This window comes from Squalius cephalus, assembly GCF_949319135.1.
Source record: "Squalius cephalus genome assembly, chromosome: 11".
NCBI lineage: Eukaryota > Metazoa > Chordata > Actinopteri > Cypriniformes > Leuciscidae > Squalius > Squalius cephalus.
In genome coordinates, this window is record NC_137132.1 from 24,144,561 (window position 1) to 24,167,469 (window position 22,909).

The 22,909-nt window shown below is 35.9% G+C and overlaps 3 protein-coding genes across 6 annotated transcripts in view; 1 reads left to right on the forward strand and 2 right to left on the reverse strand.

The window, feature by feature from the left end:
• Positions 1-1,337: 1,337 nt before the first annotated feature.
• On the reverse strand, positions 1,338-7,493 carry mrpl44 (mitochondrial ribosomal protein L44). Its single transcript, XM_079886977.1, has 5 exons — positions 7,262-7,493; positions 5,678-5,900; positions 5,358-5,603; positions 3,766-3,944; positions 1,338-1,519 (listed from the first exon to the last, which is right to left on the reverse strand). The coding sequence occupies exons 1-5, from the start codon at positions 7,432-7,434 to the stop codon at positions 1,342-1,344; spliced, it is 999 nt and encodes a 332-aa protein (XP_079743103.1). The 5' UTR covers positions 7,435-7,493; the 3' UTR covers positions 1,338-1,341.
• Positions 7,494-9,102: 1,609 nt separating this feature from the next.
• mffa (mitochondrial fission factor a) lies at positions 9,103-21,518 on the reverse strand. 3 transcript variants are annotated; one of them, XM_079884998.1, is made up of 8 exons: positions 21,446-21,518; positions 16,088-16,301; positions 15,747-15,916; positions 15,520-15,611; positions 12,610-12,774; positions 11,491-11,544; positions 11,283-11,367; positions 9,103-9,786 (listed from the first exon to the last, which is right to left on the reverse strand). In XM_079884998.1, exons 2-8 carry the CDS (start codon positions 16,299-16,301, stop codon positions 9,655-9,657), a joined length of 912 nt encoding a protein of 303 aa, XP_079741124.1. In that variant the 5' UTR covers positions 21,446-21,518; the 3' UTR covers positions 9,103-9,654. The 3 variants fall into 3 exon arrangements, with proteins under 3 accessions (XP_079741124.1, XP_079741123.1, XP_079741125.1); XM_079884997.1 differs by lacking the exon at positions 21,446-21,518 and adding an exon at positions 18,093-18,268; XM_079884999.1 differs by lacking the exons at positions 12,610-12,774; positions 21,446-21,518 and adding an exon at positions 18,093-18,264.
• egfem1 (EGF-like and EMI domain containing 1) overlaps positions 20,800-22,909 on the forward strand; it is a 55,977-nt gene continuing 53,867 nt past the window's right edge. For both annotated transcript variants that reach the window (XM_079884993.1, XM_079884994.1), the window contains exon 1: positions 20,800-21,124. In XM_079884993.1, the coding sequence (XP_079741119.1) occupies positions 21,042-21,124 (83 nt within the window). In that variant the 5' untranslated portion in view covers positions 20,800-21,041. The remainder of the gene's footprint in view (positions 21,125-22,909) is intronic.

The window sequence follows — 22,909 nt, forward strand, 5'->3', positions numbered from 1 at the left end:
CACGTGATCCCAATCGAGCCCCGCCCACAATACTTCTCGAGTGCATATTCTCGAGCTCTTTTAAATGTTCTTATTAATCCGCAGTGCCCTCTAGAGGACGCAACACATTAACAGCAATTCTCTGAAAGAGTGACCTAATTCAGAGGATTTGGCTAGCCGAGGACATGAATCGACTTTCTTAATCACCTTTTGTTTTTAAGATGGTTATGAATATGTATTATGAAGCAATAAATGGCGCTGTGTTAATTAAACGAAGCACTGTTGTATGTTGCATTGGCCTAATGCTGTATGGTGGAGACTGGGACTAATTGTCATATTTTGTATAGGCACAATACCTTAACGTCTTGGCTACAAATATAAAGCTATTTCCCAGGAAATTGAGCACACTCCGACATCACGTGAGAATAGCAGGGCAGCATATTTTCAAATTATATAGGGTGAAATGCCACAAATAAATAATTTTGATATTAAAACAATTATGAACCACCATCAATAAGATGCATGGAAGGCCAATGTGATAAATTAATCAGTGTAAGAAAGATGAGGTAACTGAAGGAAAACCAACTGAAACTTAGATTTTATTAAACCATAATCCCTGCGCTAACCTAACAACTTGACATTCCAAGTCACAGACTGGTTTCTTGTATATTACAAGTTTATTTTATTAAGTTTGGCTGGTATTTTAAACATTATGCACTGAAGAGGGTTATACCCATGTGGTTTGCTCATTAGGGTTCGTTAGGATTAGATATGTGGCGAGAAGTATAAAATGGCAGATTAAATACAGTTTACTATGATATGTAACCTTCAAACTTAATTTTAAAGGCATGTTAACTCTCAGAAGAGCACTTATCTGCATTTCTAATCATTACTCTGTACGGCTGGTGACCAAGAAGAATCTTGTCTGATTAGTCCAACATCTTTATGGTGACCAACTTAGAGCCAACACAAAAGTTATGGCTAAAAATAATTTTTGCATTCTATACAGACAGAAGACTATTTTGTTCAGAACTTTTATTTTTAGCAACCAAAGTTTAACATTTATATACATCGATTTATACGTACCAACAGGAGATCTAAAGAATGTGCACCTTCAGAGCAGATTAATGCTCTTAAGTTAGATGTATATGATCTTTTTCATTACGTGGGCAGGTTTGTCTTAGTCTGTGGTACACCGAGAGTTTCAGTCTCTCAGGCATAATAAGTTGGCCTCCAGTGTCACCATGGCCACATTTCAGCAGAAGTTTCACCCTACATAATAGTTGTGATCAAGCAGATGATGATGATGAATGTGAACATTTTGGTTCTTCAAAAAGTGTCCCACTGGAATCTGCTCATCATTTATCCACTGGCGAGAGCCTGTGTGCTGGGCTTCTGAAGCTGCCCGGTAGGGGCAGTGAAGTCCCATGGTCTGCGGTCCTCGGTGAAGCCATAGAGTTTCCTCAGAGCCACGCGCGCTGCCTCCTCTTCGGCTGCCAGGACGGTCTCACCCGGACCCTGAGCCAGCAGCTTACGGTCACTGGCACAAAATAAGAGATGATAAGAGATTTGGTTTTTAAAAATAAATCAAAAGAGACCAGAATAAATCTGACTCGACCCTGAAATGACACATCAGATTGTCCAGATTAATAAACTAGAACTTCATTTACAGACTGTGGAGTTAATAGATCAGGGTTTATATATTTAGCAGACTAGTGACTATTACACCATGGTTTATAAATGTTCATTTTCTGTTCTAACATTGGAAATGTATACAGTGAAATGTGACACAAAGTGACCAACTGCAATTTATTGTACTAGCTAGGTGTGGGCGATATGGCCAAAATTGTTTTCACGATTTTATTTCTCAATAACTAACTATATTTATATATCATGATATTGTGGAGCCCCTAAAGGGACATGAAGGGAAAAATATGAGATGGGAGGAAAAATAATAAGTCAATGCTTTTGCGTTTTCTCGCAAATGTTTTTGCGCTCCCCTGAGATATTGCGCTTCCTTGACAAGAGCTCAAAATAACGCAAAAGCATGGATTTGTTATTTTTCCTCCCATCTCATATTTTATCCACCACAATGTCCCTTTAGGGGCTTTTGCTTTAAATAAGGTTATCATCAACATTTTTGATACCATTGAAATTTCATAATTCATAATTTCATTTTCAAAATTACAAAACAAAACTATTACTACAAGTCTAAGTAAAAAAATTAAATAAATAAAAAACTTCAAGCACCAGAAATAAGAAATACTACATTAAATGTATAAAGTAATCAAATGTATAAAAATACTGCATAGTCTTCACTGTGGACATTAAATCTTAATTTATTCTTATTAAAGTTACATAGGTGATTCAGTCAAAAGCAGTGAGTGAATTTTTCTTTTGTTGTTGGTTTATTAGGCTGCTGTCGCTTTAAAACAAAAAGCACGGATCCAATATACTGATACACATGCCTTTTCTTTCTGTTTACGTTCACTTAAGACATAAATGACTGTGTTTACAAGAATACTTGCAAAGTTGGGCATTTTGACATAAGTATGTGAATTTAAAGCTAGGGTAGGTAATCCTGTTCAGAAACACTTTTTTTTATACTGGGTGAAATGGTCCTTCCATCCTGAGAGTAGTCTATACATTATGTGTTCAGAAAAAGGAATGAAAACAATCAGACCTCTGTAGCAGCTGCAGGACAGTAAAAACTCTGACCAATCACTGCCACTCGGTCCGAGTGTAAAGAACCAATCAGATGCCTTCAGAGCCAGGAGGAGTGTCTTAGCAGTGTCAATCAAGTTCGCGTACGCGCTGATTGCCCCTCTCTTGCACAGCGCGTACCGTCATTCAAAATCAAGATTGCCGGTGTGCCGAGCAGCTGTGCTAATGGCGGACAAACAACCAAAACTACCAATTTCTCGAGTGGAACCTGCTCATACAACGAACACAGGTAAACGGAAAAAGACCGATGACGATAAACAAGCCCGTCGGAGCCCATTGACTCAGTGTTAAAACTCTAGCCGCATAACATACAGATAAAATGTCACGCACTGTGCAAAGCAACAATTGAAACCTGCTAATTCACTGGCTTGTCATGTTGCTAAAATAATGTACTAGCAAACTTTATTTAGCATTACATATCGCTAGAATAATTATTTACATAGCCTACTGCAACGTTAGTTACCGTTATATTATCTTACTGGCTATTTATAACTCATAGAAAGAGTGCAACGTTATAAAGTTACATTACATGTGATTCTGACATGATGCTACATGCACTGCGCTCCTTCCTCTCCGCTTGTTTCAGGTAAATAATGCGTCTTCGGTCGGAAGTCGCGCGTTCATGTGTTTTGGGGGCGTGGCTTTGAAAGGACCCCAGAAGGGAGAGGGTGGACTGAATGGAAATAATGAGCTGTCTTTAAAACAGTCGTTAGAGGTCTACATACACTCGATTTTTATACTTTCTTTTTCAGAATACTTACATTTTAATTATGTATTGATATATACATAAAGTTTAAACTAATTTGAAAAATAAGTTTTTTAGACCATTCTTACCTACCCCAGCTTTAACTGACTCATTAGTGAGTTCATTACTCACATATGCAGCGGCGTTCAGAAATGAGTTCTCTTTCGCTGCTTATTGTGCTTCACTGGTTTACAAATCACTCGCACAAGAACGTCACATGAGCGTAACCGCCACAGAGACGATAGTCCAAAATTTCTATCGGTTAATCGTGTCTAGTGGTATATCGCCCACCCCTAGTTCCAGTAATTGTGTCATACCTGTAAAGCCCAACAAAATAGAGAGGGAGGACAGTACTGGCGCCAGCAGACCGGATGAGGCGAGGCTCGGGTAGCGCTAAACCTTTACGGGTCAGCTCTTTAACCAGCAGCCCCATGGGATCAACCACTCTCCACATGTCAAACAGATCTTTCCCAATCAGCTGAGTCACCAGGAAATCCTGCCAAAACAACACCCAACAAACAGGTGGATCAAACTTTAATGCACAAACATATATATATATATATATATATGAAGAGTTCAGATGCAAAAGCCTCTAAGTGCCATTAGAAAATTTCTTCTAGAATGATCATTTTTATCAAGCTTGTATATTTAAGTTCAGTAATTTCACTTAAATGACAATTCATAGGTAATTTTCATTGCCATTTAAGTGAAATTACTGAACTTAAAGGGGGGGTGAAATGCTATTTCATGCATACTGAGTTTTTTACACTGTTAAAGAGTTGGATTCCCATGCTAAACATGGACAAAGTTTCAAAAATTAAATTGTACGTTTGAAGGAGTATTTCTGTGCCAAAAATTGTCCTTCCGGTTTGTCACAAGTTTCGGAAAGTTTTTTTCGAGTATGGGTATGTGTGACGTCAGATGTAACGGAATTTCCTAATATGGGTCCTAAGGGCACTTCTCCGGTAAGATCGCGGGCGCGCGCGCACTCGTAGACCAGAGCAAGAGAGCGAATTAGCGAAAGCAGTTCGCCATCAAAGCGCCCTGCCCGGCTTTTGGGAAGTCAATGTCACCAAAGAAGTGTGTTTTTGGTTGCCAGGGCAAGACAACCCTGCACAGATTCCCAAAGAACCCGGCGTTAAGGCACCAGTGGATGGAGTTTGTTTTTCCTGAGCATCAACGGAGTTGTGTAGACTGTTTGTTCCCTGCATTTCGACGATGATTGTTTTATAAACAAAGCCCAGATCGACATATTTGCAGATCGTCTAATGCTTAAGGATCGAGCAGTCGCAATGATAAAGGTTCAGTGAGTAAAACTGCTTCTATTGTCTCTGTGTGTTGTTACTAGCTCGGCGGCATTAAAAATGTTAATTTTAAAATATATATAAAAATTACATAATTAGAAAGTTAATTAGTAAAATTTAGTAAAGTAAAATGAGTAACTTTCATATAACAAAAATATATACATTTAATAAAAATAATATAATTAATATTAGTAATTATTAAACATTTATATATGTACTTAATAAAATAAAAATAAAATATAATATAATAAAAAAAAATTAACATAACATTAACACAATATAAAATGTACATAATATAAAATAATACATAATATAAAATAATACATACAAACATATATATATGTTATATATATATATTTTTTAAATGGTTTATATACACACACATAAATAAACAAAAACTTTTATGTTAGATGCAATTAATCAATTTGACAGCACTAATATACTTTTATAATTAATCACATCTGACATATTTTTTTTGTTTATAATGTGTGAAATATATATATATATATTTGTGTCCTATATATATAGGATACAAATAGACGTCGACAACAACAAATAGAAAGAAACAGCATAAAATGTTAACTGTAATGGGACACTTGTTTTACCCTAATGAAAAGCCCGGCTTGCACAGGTCCACTGCTCTGCTCCAGAGCCCCAATCACAGCGAAGAACGTTCCTCGCAGGGTGTCATCTGGAACAGGAAACTCTGCACTCATCGTCAATTCCTCCACGGCGAGCTTCCGCGCGACATGACACATGACCTCTGACCCCATCAGGTGGCCTACAACAGCTGCCACACCCTCCTCAGGCAAGCTATGAAAGCTGCCCCTGCACCAGTCACCAAGGAAACCCTGTATAGAACAAGTGAAAGGTAATATCAATTTCATACCATTATTTCCAGTATAAAACTCATCAAATTTCTCACCTTTGTGAACTGTTGACCGTGCACAGACAGCTCGCCGTTGTCTTTCAGGTTGAGGGCGGTCATCTCCGAGTCAAGGCCCAGTGCTCGCCTCCTCTCCTCCTCAGATCGCAGGTAACACGAGCTCACAAACGCAGTCTTCAGAAGATCCAGAGAGAAACTCTCCTGCAGGCGGGCACTGAAAGCCTCCACTTCAGCATGGTAATCAAAGTTCGGCTGCTGGGAGCTGATGGGAAGAGAAAGCAAAACAGGGTTAATGCAATAAACACATGTAATTTAATTAATATGCAAGATATATATAGATTTTGACTGATAAGCATGGAGACGTTGTAAGTTATCAGAGGCACTCAATGCAAGGCCTCAGATAACTACTGAGTACAAGCCCCCTCTTTCCATCACAATTTTGGCAGAAGAATCTCTCATCTCTCATGCGTCAAGTTTAATCTGCAAATGCTTTGAGAAACGACTTGTGAATGATTCTTTCTGAAGTCAAGGTCAGCAGGCCTGGGAAGAGTCTAGGGAGTCAGATAAAAATGTTCCCAACTAAAAAGTTTATTATGTGATGTTGAGGAAGAACCATGTGGATGAAGATAAACCGGAAAGTGTACACATATGATAAAACGAAGTAGGAAAGCCTTATGATAATCTGTTCATTTATTTATCCAATCACTTTCAAAGTTTTTGTCCAATGATAAACGAATATGCATATGACTATACTGAATAAACACTCTGTTTTACTTGGTGCTCATTTTTGTAGCTCTGAGATTGTAAGAGAGACGGGCTGTTAATAATTTAAAGGGATAGTCCACCCAAAAAAGCTTTAGGCCGTATCTGTGTTACAAACACAAAAGAAGATATTTTGAAGAATGTCGGAAACCAAATAGTTTTGGTTCCCATTGGGAAGTGAAACTGGCTACCAACATTCTTCAAAATCTCTACTTTTAGGTTCCAGAGAGGAAACAACGCCATACAGGTTAGGAACAACATGAGGATGAGTAAATGATGGCCGAATTTTTATTTTTGACTGGACTATCCCTTTAAGAAGATTTATCAATGCCATTCATCACAAACAGGCTGAACATGCATCACATGTACTGTCTAGCATCAATTACTGGTCTCTCTAGGTCTCTAATATTAAAATGTAAAAATAAATTATATAACTATCAGTAATGCATTCTCATGACTGCAGTCTACTTTAAGACATTCAGAGAAAATCCTTTGTTTAATTGATGGGAAATTATGCAAAATGTGCTAATGTCAGCCCCCCAAAAAGCAAGAATGACTGCACAGAGAAGTCATCTGCAGCTTTATTGGTCACAATAACCAATAAAATGAGAAGACAAGATACTAAATATCATTAACAATCTACCTCTTCTTTAAACTCAATAATACATGTGCTTATTTTGATATTTATAGTTAAATCACTGGCTGTGTCTTAAAACCTACTTAGCTGTCTGCCTAGACAGCATTTGGGCATCACAGATACGTCCTAAAGTGCCTAACTATACAGCCTTGACAGGCAGATGAATGTGATTTGAGTCACCCACAGCCAGAGTATCACAAGTGGCCTTGAGATGTTCTACTGACCGCGGCTTTAGAGGTGGAGGTCCCTCCATTTTTCTCTTCCTCTCCATAATGAGTGTGTAAGCCTTCATCCATCTCTTTTTCTCCCTGACTTGTGTGAGCATCACTCCTCTGGACACATGATGATAATGAAGAGATAATACAGCGCGACTCACGAGCGCCCTGCACGCCGCCATGACAGCCGCGACCTGCTCACACTGCGCTGTCCGCGACAGAGCGACGGAGAGCGGGAGGGAAACTGTCCACAGCGCCCCCACCAGGCCGGAGCACCGGGTTTGTGTTTTATTTAGGCTAGATGACCTCCAGTTCTAAGAAATGAACATGCCAAGAGAGTGATTAAAATGAACCAGGGTGATTTCTTTTGGAAAAGTTGTGTACTAAAATAGTTTTTTTTTTTTTTTTCACTTTCACAGGTAAATGCACATTTCTTAGGACAAAAGGAGAGAAGATTGTAAATTCAAGTGCTTTTCTGAATGCAGTTTATTATTATATACTTCTTTTTATATCATTATTTACCTTTTTATAATCATCAATACACCAATTGTTTCTTAGTTAAAAAGTACTGTGGCAGTACCATGGTATTTAAAGGCATGAATTACCACAGCACCATATTATGGAAGGCATTTTCTGTCAAATTTAAATAAATAAATTAAATGATTAAAATGAAAATTAAAACCAGATTAACGATTTCATTACAGAAAACAGTACGCAAAATATGTGACAAAATTGAGAATGAAATTAAATGATTTCATTTTCACAGTGGAAGAGGAATAAAGAGGAATTAAAATGAAAACGAAAAATTACATTTGTATTTTAATTGTGTCACTATTATTGCGTGAGCGTTAATAAAGAGCATTGTAAAAACTGTATTTGTAGTTTCTTTTTCACGTTTGGCTTTTCATTTTAATATTGGCAGTCTTGCCTCGAGACTGTAGTGAAAATGAAATGTGAAATCACCAATTGCATTTTATTTTTCAATTTGACAGGGATAATGCACTGTCACTGTGAAAATGAAATCATTTAATTGCATTCTCAATTTTGTCACATATTTTGCGTACTGTTTTCTGTAATGAAATCGTTAATCTGGTTTTAATTTTCATTTTAATTATTTAATTTATTTATTTAAATTTGGCAGAAAATGCCTTCCATACTTTCTAAGTTCCAGTGTTGTTATTGTTATTGTTAACCAAAACTATTAAAATTTGGTTTTGGTTATTGAAATGAATCTGAAATAATATAAAACATAAATATTAGATTTAAAACTTGTTAAAATAAACATGAAAATGAAAAAAATGACAAATGCACATAACTAAAACTTAATTTAAAATGAAAATATAAAAATAAAAGCATATTCAAAGAATTAATAAATACTATAATGGTATAAAAATAAATACTAAAATAACTGCTACATTCATATTTACAGCTTTGTTTGGAAAACCTTTTTACTTTAACCCGTCATGCTTAAGACCGACATGTGCTCATACTTTATCTTCAGAAATGAAACGCAGACATGAAACTGAAACAAATCCAGTAGATTAAAAGCAGGCAGGACAGAGTGTAGTTCGCTACTGTTGTCATTTATTCAAATAAAAGCATTTGTAATTCAATGTTTATGGCTCTGTGAGAGGAAAACTGAATCTGTATCATTTCAGCAATATCCTGCAGAAAAGGTTGTAGCAGAAATGCCATCAGTAGCATATGGGCAGTTTTACATAAATAATGACAAGGACTAAACTCACACTAACAAGTATGGTTTCTATGTTGATGCAAGGTAACATACATATGTACCTAAATCACAACAGTCCATTAATAATACTATTATTTAATTTGATGCATTTCTCATCTATGATATATCAGTGTGTTCGATTCCATTGGTCTTTGTAAAAGTTTACATAATATTGTACTCATCTGAGCTGTTTCTCCAAAAAGCATCGTAAGCCTAAATTCATTGTAGAGACCATTGGTGGCAATTGTTCTACAAACAACTTAGGATTACGATGCTTTTGGTAAATGCAGTCCTGTATAGTAAACCTATGGAAAATATTATTACTGCCAAAGCTCAAAGACACATGAAGTAATATGTACATCTAGTTCAAGCTTGGCTATGCAAAAAACAAAAAAACAAAAAAGGAATTAAAAACCATACAAAACAAAGAAAAAGAGCAATTGTACAAATAAAAAAACAAAAAAACAAAAGTGTATAAATACATATTTATAATAATAAAAATAAAAATAGACTGACAAACTCAAACACAAAAAGCCATCCCTGACTTTACCGCTTTTGCCGTGAAGAAAACAAAACATTTTAGCCATTAAAAAATTTGGCTGAATTTTGACACATTGAAGCAGGGCAAGGTTTTATTTTGCCCCTCCCACATTGTGGAGTCCATCCTGCTTTAGCGACGGAACCAAACCCAGCTGTTGATGAGCCAGAAAGCTACAGTAATGGAATACATGATCATTTCTCGCTTGGCTCTCTCTTTGTTCTCCTCCTCTATGAGCTGCAAACGCCGATTCAACTTGACAATCTGTAATGACACAAAATCAAAGAAATTAATGAACCCCTCCCATCTTTGAGGTTAAGTACTGGTCAATTACTATTTAAAAGTTTGGGGGCAGTAAGATTTATTATTTTCTCCTTGCGTGTGAATTACACATCCTTCCCTCGCGGGTCAAAATGACCCGAAGCATTAAAATTACTTAATTTTTTTGTCCAGAGAGCGTATATCGTTTCCTTCTGATAATATTTTTTCTTTTTTTAAATTTAATTTTTTTGAAGATGTTTTGTTCTGTATTGTAAATGTGTTTAAATGTAACCCTTCCAAATCTGTGTGTGATCTGCATTGTCACTGATTGATTTTTATTTGGACAAAAAACAAAAATTGGCCCATTATATGCCCCCATTAATTTTAATGGGAATTTCTAGGTGTGTGTGTGTGTGTGTGTGTGTGTGTGTCTGTGTGTAGCCCCTGAGGGGACCTTTGCAAAAAAAAAAAAAAAAAAACAGACTTTTGCGTGCGCACGAGAAACTATGGCGTGCGCACGCGTTACAATTTCCGGTTTGGTTATAGTGTCATTACTACAAATGTGGGAAAAGGGATGAGATGAGAGTGTGCTTGGAGCATGCCTCCAGAGATTTCTCTTATTATACGGAGTTTGCATTTGAGATTGTTTGTGGACTGTGCTTTACTGTAAGAAGAAAAAGCATGGATATCACATAAATGAATATCAGGTCCCACATCATGGATTACATAATCAGAGAGTAGCCTATTTCTTTTCGTTTTGAATTGTTTAGTTTAAAGACATTTCAAGCTTTCTTTAGATGTATTTCTCATGTATGTGAGGCATACACTGAGTTTCGGTTAATTTATGATGAGATGCGCTCCAGTTCACGTGCAATGCAAGTGAATATTGTCTGCTATATATTTGCTTCTTATTTATTAAATAAATAATTTATTTATTTAATTGGTTGATGAAAAATTGATTAAAATTAAGATACAATTTATACAAAACGAAAATCACTTTAAAGAATTCACTTTCTACAAAACAATACTTTTTCGTGCGCACGTGAAAGTCCGTATTATTATTTTTTTTGCAAAGGTCCCCTCAGGGGCTCTGTAGTATGTGCGTGTGTGTAAAAAAAATTTCCCCCCCATTTCCCATTCATTTCTATGGGGGTTAAATTGACTCGCGAGGAAAGGATTTGTTATTTACTATTTTAAATACAACCACAAACACTCCTTGAATCCAATCAAATTATTTTTGTGTATTCCAATTTCAAATTTGACAAAACTGTCCTGAGGAGAGAATTTACAGGAATAAATTACATATCAATATATTAATTTGTAATAATATTTCACAATATTCTAATTTTACTGTATTTTTGTTCAAATAAATGCAGTCTTGGTGAGCGTAAGAGATTTGTTTTAATGGTAGTGCATTTAAAAAAAAAAAACAAAAAAAAAAATTCTTAGGAACTGCACACTATCGAGCATATAGAGTTGTTTTAACAGCAGAATAATACCTGTCTGCGTAGAGAAGTGGCGTCGACAACGGCCATGTCATCCGCTCCTCCCTCTAGAGTAGAGTCCAGCGTGGCCAGCGCATACCTGTCAGAGACATTATTCATTTCATGAGACACTGAGATTGTATTGAGAGGATAGAGAGAAAAGCAAAGCCAGAGAATAAAGCAGATGACAGGGAAGAAATGAGAGGAAGAGAAAAAGAGATACCTGTTGTCATGCTGGGGGTTAGAGATGGCTGAACCCCCTCTGAGAGATGGCTTGCTGAGAAGCGGATACGGAGAAAGCGAAAGAGGGAAAGGACGAAAGAAGACACAGACAGACAACTTTAATAACACGCAGATGCGCTCTGACTAATATTTTATATGCACATGTTGCAGGGGGTCTTTGTCTCACGGACCCTGTCAACATTTCATTTTATAATCAAATAAACCTCGCAAAAGAAATTATGATTTCATGATAAAGCAGCCAAAATACCAGAGAAATTTTCTTGGACCTGTTCCCAAGTAAAATAAAAGAAATAATAATAATAAAAACAGAATTAATACATATTTGGGTCAGTAAAATTTTGAAATGAATGAATAGCTATTCAGCAAGGACAATTAAATTAAGAAAAAGTGACAGTTAATAAATTTATAATAATAAAAAATGTTTTTTAAAACCTTTAATATTAGCTTTAAAAAGCTAAAATATTAAGCAGCACAACTGTTTTCACTAATAATAATAATAATAATAAATGTTTCTTGAGCATCAAATCATCATAATAGAATAGAATGATTTCTGAAGGATCATGTGACACTGAAGACCGAAATAAATAAATAAATAAATAAATATATTTCTGTGATAATTATTCCACAAATGCTTTCAAAAGAACTTCACTTTAAATGGACCAGAACATTTCTTTAAAAACTATACACCAATGCCACAAACTTATGTGTAAATTTAACTGAAATCTTAAAGCTCAGGAAAAAAGAAAGGATTCAAAGAAAAGAGTAAGAAATTAAACCCAAACAAAGAGGCAAAGGAAGAGGGGAAGCAGCGTGTCCACATCCAACAGCAAACAATACAGCGACAAAGCTGTCATCTAACAAACTACCTCCTAAAACTTAAATATGTAGCGTTCTATGGTTTGTGCATTACATTTTAAGGAGGAGTGTTTGACTGCCTTAGTGCATTTCCTCACCTAATCAATTTGTCATCAGAATGACAGAAGAATGTCTAGAGGACTTTGCTCCTGGCTTAATCTAACACATTTGTTTAGTTACTCTGTGAAGCAACATCTAAATGAGCCTTTCAGGGAAGATTCAGGGGTCTGATGTCAAAGGTCACCTGCGCTGGTTCTCGTCCAGGACCTCCAGGACCTGCTGGTAGGCCCGGCGTGTGGTTGACTGGATGAAGGAAAGGACACCGTGGGCGCTGAAGAGGTTAAACCCATCCTCGGCACCACCGAGGGGAGCCATAGTGCGCAATGCAGCAGAGGGGGAGGGAGTCATACTGACCGCACCACAGAAAGAGAGAGAGAGAGAGAGAGAGACGGAACGAAAGAACAAGAGAGAAAAAGTAGAAGATAGAAGAGAGAGAGAGAGTGAATGTCAAACAAATTTAAGGGTTCAGAAAGAAGGAAATAAAAGTAGAAAGAAACAGAAGTCGGATTATGAAAATAAAGACTACATTTCATTGGCCCGGGAGAAATGGAGAGATGTCACAGTTGATGGGCAACAGCCTCACCGCATAAAAATAAACCTACAACCCCAATACAAACACGTCAACAAGCTGAAACAAGCAAACTCTCTTCATTTTAACAACACCAACACACAAAGCAGTGTCTGAGCATCACAACCACAAGCCTCAAACGCAGATCTACATCAGGCTAACGACGAGGCCGTTTACTGAACCGTAGAATCCATCGACACCGATCCAAACAGACACAACTTCACCTCTGAGATCCTAACAGCAGTCTGCCTTAAAAATATCACACAGCAAAATTGTAGCTCAGGTAATTTGATAGGTGAATCTCATGAAAACATGTCCATGTCCCCATTTTTCATAAAGAAATGTCTATGGAGGGACCAAAATGTTTTATTATTGTCATTATTAAAGGGATAGTTCTCCCAAAAATGAAAATTCTGTCATTAATTACTCACTTTCATGTCATTCCAAACCCGTAAGACCTTCAGAACACAAATTAAGATATTTTTGATGAAATCCGAGAGCTTTCTGATCCCCCATAGACTGTGACGTTATACGTGTGGTGCTGACACAGGTGCCGGCCAATACCGAGTAGAACCCGGAAGTGCTGCGCTGTGTTTACAACGTGAACAAGAGAAGAAATTGCTGAATAAAGTTGTTATTTTGTTGTTGTTTTTTGCACACAAAAAGTATACTCGTCGCTTCGTAACATTATAAGATTGAACCACTGTGGTCTCATGGACCATTTTAACGATGTCTTTACTACCTTTCTGGGCCTTGAAAGTTGCAATGCCCTTGCTGCCTATAGGTGGTTCAGAAACCTCACGGATTTCATCAAAAATATCTTAATTTGTGTTCTGAAGATGAACGAAGGTCTTACGGGTTTGGAACGACATGAGGGTGAGTAAACAGAATTTTCATTTTGGGGTGAACTATCCCTTTAAGCATATTTGGACATGCGCTATAATTTATATATTATATAACTTATAGAATAAGGGTTATATAAAAATATATAGTTTATTTTAATAAATAATTTATCATATACATTTTATTATTGTATTGTACTGTATTTTATAGTTTTTTTTTTAAAGCTAAATATAATTTCTTATATCCTTCTGATTTTAAGGTGAAATAAGAACTGGACATGTTCTTGATAGATTTAGTGTGATTACTGATATAACAGGGTTATTAAGTTTATTGCTGATTTTGTGTATTGCCACTTGTTATTAGTCAATATTATAATATATAATATTTAAATACACTAGCGTTTAAAAGTTTGGGGTCAGTAAGATTTTAGAAATAAGAAGTCTCTTATGCTCACAGAGGCTGCATTCATTTATTTGATCAAAAAATTCAGTAAAATATTATTACATTTTACAATAACTGTTTTCTATATATATTAAAATGTTTTATTTCTGTGATGGCAAAGCTGAATTTTCAGCATCATTACTAGTCATCATCATCACTCCAGTCTTCAGTGTCACATGATCCTTCAAAAATCGTTCTAAGATGCTGATTTGAAGAAGAACATTTCTTATTATTATAATCAATGTTGTAAAAAACAGTTGTGGTGCTTATTATTTTTTGGTGGAAACCGTGATGCTTTTGTTTCAGGACTCTTTCATGAATAGTGGGTTCAAAAGAACAGCTTTTTTAAAACCGAAATCTTTCACCATTATAAATGTATTCACTGTCACTTCTGATCAATTTAATGCATTCCTGCAAAATAGTAATAAAAAAATCATCATACTGACCCTAAACTTTTAAATGGCAGTGTACATTTAAATACAAACAAATATTATATTATGATTATGTTAAAATGTCCTTTTTAGTCTAAATTTAGAGTAAAGTTTGATAAAAGACAGTTTGGCTGATGGGCATGACACATTAGTAGCAGAAGCCAAACTTGTCTTAATTTTATTGGGGTCTAGAAAAAAAAAAAAAAAAGAGGTGCTGGTCATTGGTGGGTTTAAGTACTTTTATAGACAGATCAGCCAATCAGAAAACATCATGTCAAAACAAGCCAACAATTGTTTGGTTGAAGGAGAATGACTGATCTGTTAGTTTTTTTAAGTACAAACCCTCAGTGTGAACAGCTCCACAATGCAAGGAGTGGCCATTCATTAGAGTACAATAGAGTAGAATAGAGCTGTCAGGCAGTCATGATGGCATGAGGGAAACTGACTGACAAAGCAACTCTAAACTACACTGACCATTGACCAATACCACATCACAAGCTGTTTTATCTCGTGATCAAATTGGTTTTAACCATGACTGACAGGTGTGATCGGGCCACACCTGTACATGCAATAACATGCACTGACCTTCAAAAAAAAAAAGCACAAAAGCCAAACTAAAAGGGCTTGAAACTAAACAATATCCATGCATGGTTCTAACTCACCCCCTTTGAGTCAGCATCATGAAGGGAGAAAGAGAGACACCAGGGAGGAGGAAAAAACATATAATGGAGTGAGAGGGCCATGTTGACAGGGCAGAGGTGAAACCAAAGTACATGTGTGTGTGTGTGTGTATTCGTGGCTTTGCACTCACGTGGAGTCGTTTCTGGCGAGCTGGCCATTGTGTTGCACACCTATGTTCTCGCTGACCGTGCGCTCTCTACGTGCCTTGGCTTGCGTGCGCACCTGTGTGAAGAAGAGAAAGTGGATAGGTGTTCCTCCTCATTTTACTAAACCCAAGCCGTTCTTTTTTTAGTGACGTTCATTACCACTCACTTCTACACAGCCCACATCTTGCTAAATTAAGTCTGTCCCACTTACTTCTTCGCTAGGCTGACTTGCAGAGATTGCCTGCTCCATTTCGTGGAAGTCGAAGGGCCGTTCGTTGAGCGTGAGGACCCGAGGTGGCGTCCTGAGGGACAGTGTTGACTCCAACGGGGTGGACTGGATGATGTCCGGGTCTCTGGGATATTGCATGCCATCACTGTCTCCTACATAGAAAGATGAGTGACCGATCAGATATTCGTCCACTCTGTGTGTGTGTGTGTGTGGATAATTCATGTGAAACAAACTGCCTAAAAGAGAAATTCACCCTCATTTCGAGCCAAATCTGTAAGACAGCGAAACACAAAAGAAGATATTTTGTGCTGTCCATCTCGTACCTGCCACTACGATTCTCTCGGGAACGTGCATCATTGCCGTGCGGAGCGTGTCCCGCTCTGGGAGTTCCTGCTCTTCTGAGCTAAACGGAGCCACTTTGAGCTGCTCAGGAATGCGCATTCTCTGACTGATGCCCTCTGTGTATTCCAGCTCATAGTGGATCCGGTTCATCTCCGCCATCTCGGCTGTGGGAGAGGGGAACGCCGCTCCACTCATCTACAGGGAGAGAGGAGGATGGGTGTATAGAGAAAATACCAGGTCAGCTGTGATGACATACATACAGCATGTCAATTCCATAGTCAAACAAGATTCCAAAGGAATGTGAACAGAATTCCTATTGGAATCCTGTAAGAATCAAATATGATCTTACTGGAGGTATACTTTTTTTTTTTTTTTTTTTTTGCAAATATAAATAAATAAAACAAAGATTGCTGGAACAATTGGTTATCGCCATAAGTCCATACCAATAGTTTTTGGATTTATATGAAATGGTATCACTTTACAAAAAGAGTCCATTTGTAACGTTAACTAAGGTTAATAAAAGTATTGTTTATTGTTCATTTTAACATTTACTAAAACATTTTTTACATTTTAAAGATGTATCTCTTAACAATAGTGAATGCACTATGAATTAACACGAATGATCAAGGTATAATTCATATTTATCTTAAAAAAATTACAGTACATTTTCATGGTTCAGTACTGTTTCTAAAATGTTTGTATTAAAGTTCAGCGCTATTTTGTGTCTTATGTTTGTTTTCATTTAATATCCATTTTAAAAATGATTGGTTGATTAATCGGTTATCGAACAGTGTGGTCATTATCGGTAAAATCCACTATCGGTCGACCTGTAATATTGTCTTCTTTTGATTATTTCTTGTAATGCGCTGAATAATGTTTAGATTAGAAGCTTTAAAATCCTGAAAGAGGTCCTTTCTTCATTCCTCTTGCTGTCTTACAGGAGCATTGTATCCTATAGATCAAAGTTATTTTTATTCCTTTAGAATTATTCTTATACTATTATAGTGTTTATTAAAATGACCTTATATTTTAAGATTTCATTTTAATTGTAGTTTAAGTTTTATTTATTGTTGTCTTTTTTTTTTTTTTTTTTCAGTTTTTGTTAGTTAGATGTCTTAGCTCATTTTATTTCAGCTTTATTTCAATTACCGAAAACAATTAATAATAGTTTCAGATTCAGTTCACGATAACAACACTGGCTCTAAATGATCTGGTTTTGTTGTGCTGAAATTAAAGAGAATAAAAAATTCAATATAATTGCTAATTATAAGAGAAAATACATTCAAAGCATCCTGAAAATCATGCATCCAAATCTCATACAACAAAACCGGAATCACAGGTTGACCAACCTGGCCTCTGTGACCTTTACCTCTAATACAAAAAGAGCTCATAAGACTGCAAGTTTGCTTATAATGCTACCAAATAATATTACTACATTTATGTAATCCAGATAAATAGCCAATTCAGCCACTATCATCCCCAGCCCTTCAGGCTAAACTGAAGCACAGAAAGTAAAGCAGCTGTCATCATCAGTGTGTTGTGGCCTGATCATGAGATCAACTATTTCAGGAAGAGAAATGCCAATGAACACACTTTCCACTGTTTAACCTTTAAGTAAGCATACCTACTGAATGAATTGAAATAGATTATGTTTCAGAAAAATCCAAACAAAAACAAAGTCAATACGGACGCTTTTGGTTACATTTCATTTGAGAGTAGTTAACGTTAACGTTACTACAGTAAAAACACCTGCTGTAAATTTTGTTTTGAATGTTTGGGTGGATCCGATCAAACCACACAGAAAATACATAATAACAAGGTCAAATACTTTATGGTGTAACATTTGGGCCAAGAAAAAAAACTGTTAGTGTAATCAATAAATGATGAGTACATTAGGGCCCTAAAGTAGTTAACGTACATCAATGACAGCTGATAAAGGGCTAAAGCATGATCAGAAATCACATTACTATTCATTTAGACTCATACCTTCACCGAGATCAGATCCACCGACGGATTAGACACGTAAAAGTGGAATGCTGTCGTAAAATCAGCTAATTCTGAGGGGTTTTAGAAAAAGATAATCATCCCGCACTAGTACAGCACAGACCAGCTCAGCCCAGACCAGACCAGACCCGCACAGTCGCTGCGTGAAGCGGAACTGGGGAGAGAGCTTCAGACGCGCCTTTCAAAATAAGAGTCTCTCCGTTGGGACTTCATTTAAAAGTCACGGGGTTTCGCTCATCTTCGGGGGAAACACTGTTTATTGGTAACTGTTCTGTCAGTTAACTTTTAAATAACATTATATTTGTATTACATTAGAGACTACTACACACAAAATGTTGTTAACATTTAGCCTATACGTAGAATGATAAAACCTAATTTGTATTCTGTTAGCTATTACAAATGCTAAATTGTTACAAATCACATTAGTAAGTAGGCTAATTAATTAGGCCTACTGTAATTTAATCACTTTTTCCTTGAAAAAGTAGCCTAAAGTAAGGGTTTACTCTGATTTATTTTTTATAATTTAATTAAAGTTAGCCTATTCTGATGTAATTGCATTACATAATAAATAGGCTACTAGACTACAGAACTATTTTATATTAAACAATAGTGGATTTAACATGAAAAGTTAACGTCTAATGATAAAATGTATGTTTTTAATGTAACGTTTGTCCTTTAAATACTTTGGTCAGTCCAAGAATAATTTATGAAATTTTATTTTTATTTATTTGAAAGAAGAAAAGAGCAGTTTTATGCCTATTCTTGTACTGTTCAACTGGTCGAGAGATTTGGAAATAGAGGATTTGGAAGTAAGCAGTGTTGGGGGTAACGCATTACAAGTAATCGGATTACTTTTTTCATGTAACTTGTAAAGTAACACATTTATTTTTAAATATAGGCTACATATACAACAAAATATCTGAGTAACTTTGCTTTCCCATTGACTGATAGCTCTCCTGTCCCCATGTTGAGAGAAATCATAAGTGCAGAGGCGTTGTGTGTGAACATGATGTTTATTAGACTAATTTACTCATCACACTTGCACAAAAACAGATTCAATACTCACCTAAATTAATAAAAACCGTGAAATGCAAACTCAGAATATATTACACAAATCTGCAATAATTAAATAGCCTATATGTTAAATTACACAAATATAGCCTACTTTATGTATTTAAACTCACTTTATTAACCAATGTCTTAGCTTTTGACCTTGAGCATAATAATAAGCAAAAAAAAAAAGATAGGCAAAAATTCAACATCACATTTATTTTTTTGTGCTAAATTGTGGTACTTTATTCTCCCATGCGTCTGCAATCCTGCAGAAAGCTTATTCACTTTTGGTGCTAAAGAGCCTTTACATTTGCAAAAAAACAACAACTTTTGTTTATTTGTTATTAATAATCAAACCAGCAAGCCCAGCCCAGGGGCCCGTTCTTCGTACGTCGCTAACTCACCTAGCTGGATTTGATTGTTGGTGATTTGGCATGATCTTGGATTCTTTCTCCCAACTCTGCTTTTCCTCGTTCGACTTGCTGTATGTTTACATTCGCGAGGCCATCAACATGGCCGCCACGCCAAGTATGACGTCACGACGCCCAAGACCTATTCTTGTACTGTTCAACTGGTCGAGAGATTTGGAAATAGAGGATTTGGAAGTAAGTAGTGTTGGGGGTAACGCATTACAAGTAATTGGATTACTTTTTTCAAGTAACTTGTAAAGTAACACATTTATTTTTAAATATAGGCTACATATACAACAAAATATCTGAGTAACTTTGCTTTCCCATTGACTGATAGCTCTCCTGTCCCCATGTTGAGAGAAATCATAAGTGCAGAGGCGTTGTGTGCGCTGTGTGAACATGATGGTTATTAGACTAATTTACTCATCACACTTGCACAAAAACAGATTCAGTACTCGCCTAAATTAATAAAAACCGTGAAATGCAAGCTCAGAATATATTACACAAATCTGCAATAATTAAATAGCCTATATGTTAAATTACACAAATATAGCCTACTTTATGTATTTAATCTCACTTTATTAACCAATGTCTTTGCTTTTGACCTTGAGCATAATAATGAGCAAAAAAGATAGGCAAAAAAATCAACATCATATTTCATTTTTTGTGCTAAAATAAGATTGTGGTACTTTCTTCTCCTGCGTCCTATTCGTCAGCAATCCTGCAGAAAGCTTACTCATTTCACTTTTGGTGGAAAAGAGCCTTTACATTTTCAAAAAAACAAAAAAAACCTTTTGTTTATTTGTTATTAATAATCAAACCAGCAAGCCCAGCCCAGGTGTGAAAAATAGCCTAACGCAAAAAGTATAACGTAGCCTAATTACTTTCCATTAAAAGTAGCAAGTTCCTTTTTTTAAGGAGCATTACTTTTAACTTTCCCCAACACTGAATAGTATTCTACTTTTTAGAGAGAATTAGCAGCCTACATTAATCTCACTTTTGAAGATGTAATTAGTAGCCTAACCTAACAAGTAGCCTAATTAATTAGCCTAGTTTTTTAGAGTAACTTACCCTACACATATCACACAGAACTTGAGAAACAACCGCTAAATATGTTTTGAGCGGTGTGTTTCCATCGTGGCCCCTAACGGTTGAGTGTATGTATGTGTGTGTGTGTGTGTGTGTGTGTGTGTGTGTGTGTGTGTGTGTGTGTGTGTGTGTGTGTGTGTGTGTGTGTGTGCTGGGAAGAGCGCTGAGCGATTGTCCAGTCTGTCTCAGTGTGCTCCCGGTTGAGGATACCAGCTCCAGGACTCTAGGATGCTCGATTATTTCAGTTTGCAAGGAGAAAACCTTTAGCGCTTTCACAAAGATACTCGTGTATAATGAAGTGATCGGACCCTCTGAAGTGGACGGCGGGGCCCTGGAACCTGAAGAGTGTCTGCTGCATGTGGATATGCTGTAGTAAACGATGTGCAGCTCCGTGGCTCTGCTCTGCTGCTGTGTGCTCGTGTCTCTGAACGGCGCAGCATCACTGGACCTGCAGCCCGACATGTGAGTCACCATTGAACACACAGCTTATTATATTTTTTACGAGTTTTGTTCACCCCTTTAACACTCCTTGACTTCAAAATACTTCAAAACGTCTAAAAATAGCCTATATTTTGTGATTAAAGTATAGTGTTACTTGAATGGTACCTATCATCATGGCTCAACAGGTCACCTGTGTTTTTAAGAAAATGCAATTGAATCAATTGAAAGCATTTGAAAAGTTTATCTCAGTGTCCTGATCTATTTTGGTCGCTTAGGTGTAACATTGGTAATGCCTTAAGTTACTATTAACAATAAAAATAATTAATCAGCTTGGTTTCTTACCGCAAGCTGTTTGTTTTGGTAGCAATAGCTCAATCATTTGGAACATGACACTGATAATTAATGTGTTATTTCTGATGCCCTTTAGGTGTCGCCAAAAGCGCCAGATTCCATTTAAAATGTGAAATTATCTCCAAACATAAATGATCATTAAATTATTTAATTTATTCTGTAAAGATTTGATTACCATATTTGAAATATATTCACCTAAACAACTTTGAAACAGTTACAAATAGACTTGACTCAAATTTGGAATTTGTAAATATGTAAAGCGTGACTGAGGCCAGTGAGTGTTTGACACTGACTCCAGGGCTGATCCGGCGTGTGACTGTGCAGTTTATCTGAGAGCCCCATAATTGACTCAGGATGTGCTTTATTACGCCCAGATGGTCATAGGAAACAACCTGAGAGAGAACATGACCCTCTGAGGCAGAGCCCAGACTCACCACACTCGCTCTTAGAAGCTAAAATAAAGAATTTAAGAGCCAGGTTGTCACAGACGGATTCAAACAAATCAACAATCCTGATGTATTTATGAAGTTGAAATGCATTCTCAGCGATATTCCATATTCTGAGCTGTGGTTGAGGTGCTCTATTGGACAACAGTGAGAAAGATATAAATCAACTAACAGCTTCTGACAGATATGAGTGCAAGGATAAGTGAATGAAAGCTGAGTTTGTATGTATATTCTTAGCTGTAGTTTAGTGCCAAAATTAAATATTTAGGTGCACTCAATTGGAAAAATCTGTTCATAAATAAAAGTATAAACTTTTTTATTCTAAAAATGAGAGGAAATAACTCAGCAGGTTTATTTTAGTATTATAGCTTTTATTTTTATATTTTCATTTTTCATTTTCATTTGAGTAATTTTGTTATGTATTAGTTTTTAAAAATATTTCTATTTTTCTTTCATTTATTTTTATTTTAGTTATTTTAGTGCTTCGACTTAAACTTATTTTATTTCAGTTAGTTGCCAAGGTAGCAATTTAATTTTTTTTTACGTTCATGTATTTCGTTTTCATTTATATTTTATTGTAAGCTTTATTTCAGTTAAAGAAAACCAATTTTATTAGGTTTAGTTTTACTAACAATAACCACTCATGTTATTTTAAATATGTTAATATTTTGAATTCGATTTTATATTCACGTTTTCTGTTTTCACTTTAATTTAAGTTAAAGTTTTAATAATTTTGTTGTTTGTTTTTGTCATTTTTATTCATTTAAAAAAAAGTCTACAGTATTTATTGATTTTTATTTATTGGTTTTAAGTATTTATGGATTTTAATTTTTTGGTTTTAGTTTATTTAGTTTTAGTTGGTTTAGTAGCCTACTTCAACTTATACTAAAGGAAAATGAGAAATGTTGCCTTGGGGAACATCTTGCTGAAATAAAATAAGTTTTCTTTTGTTTAATGCAATTAAATCATCCCTCCCCCCAATATACAGGTTTTTTTTTTTTTTTTGATA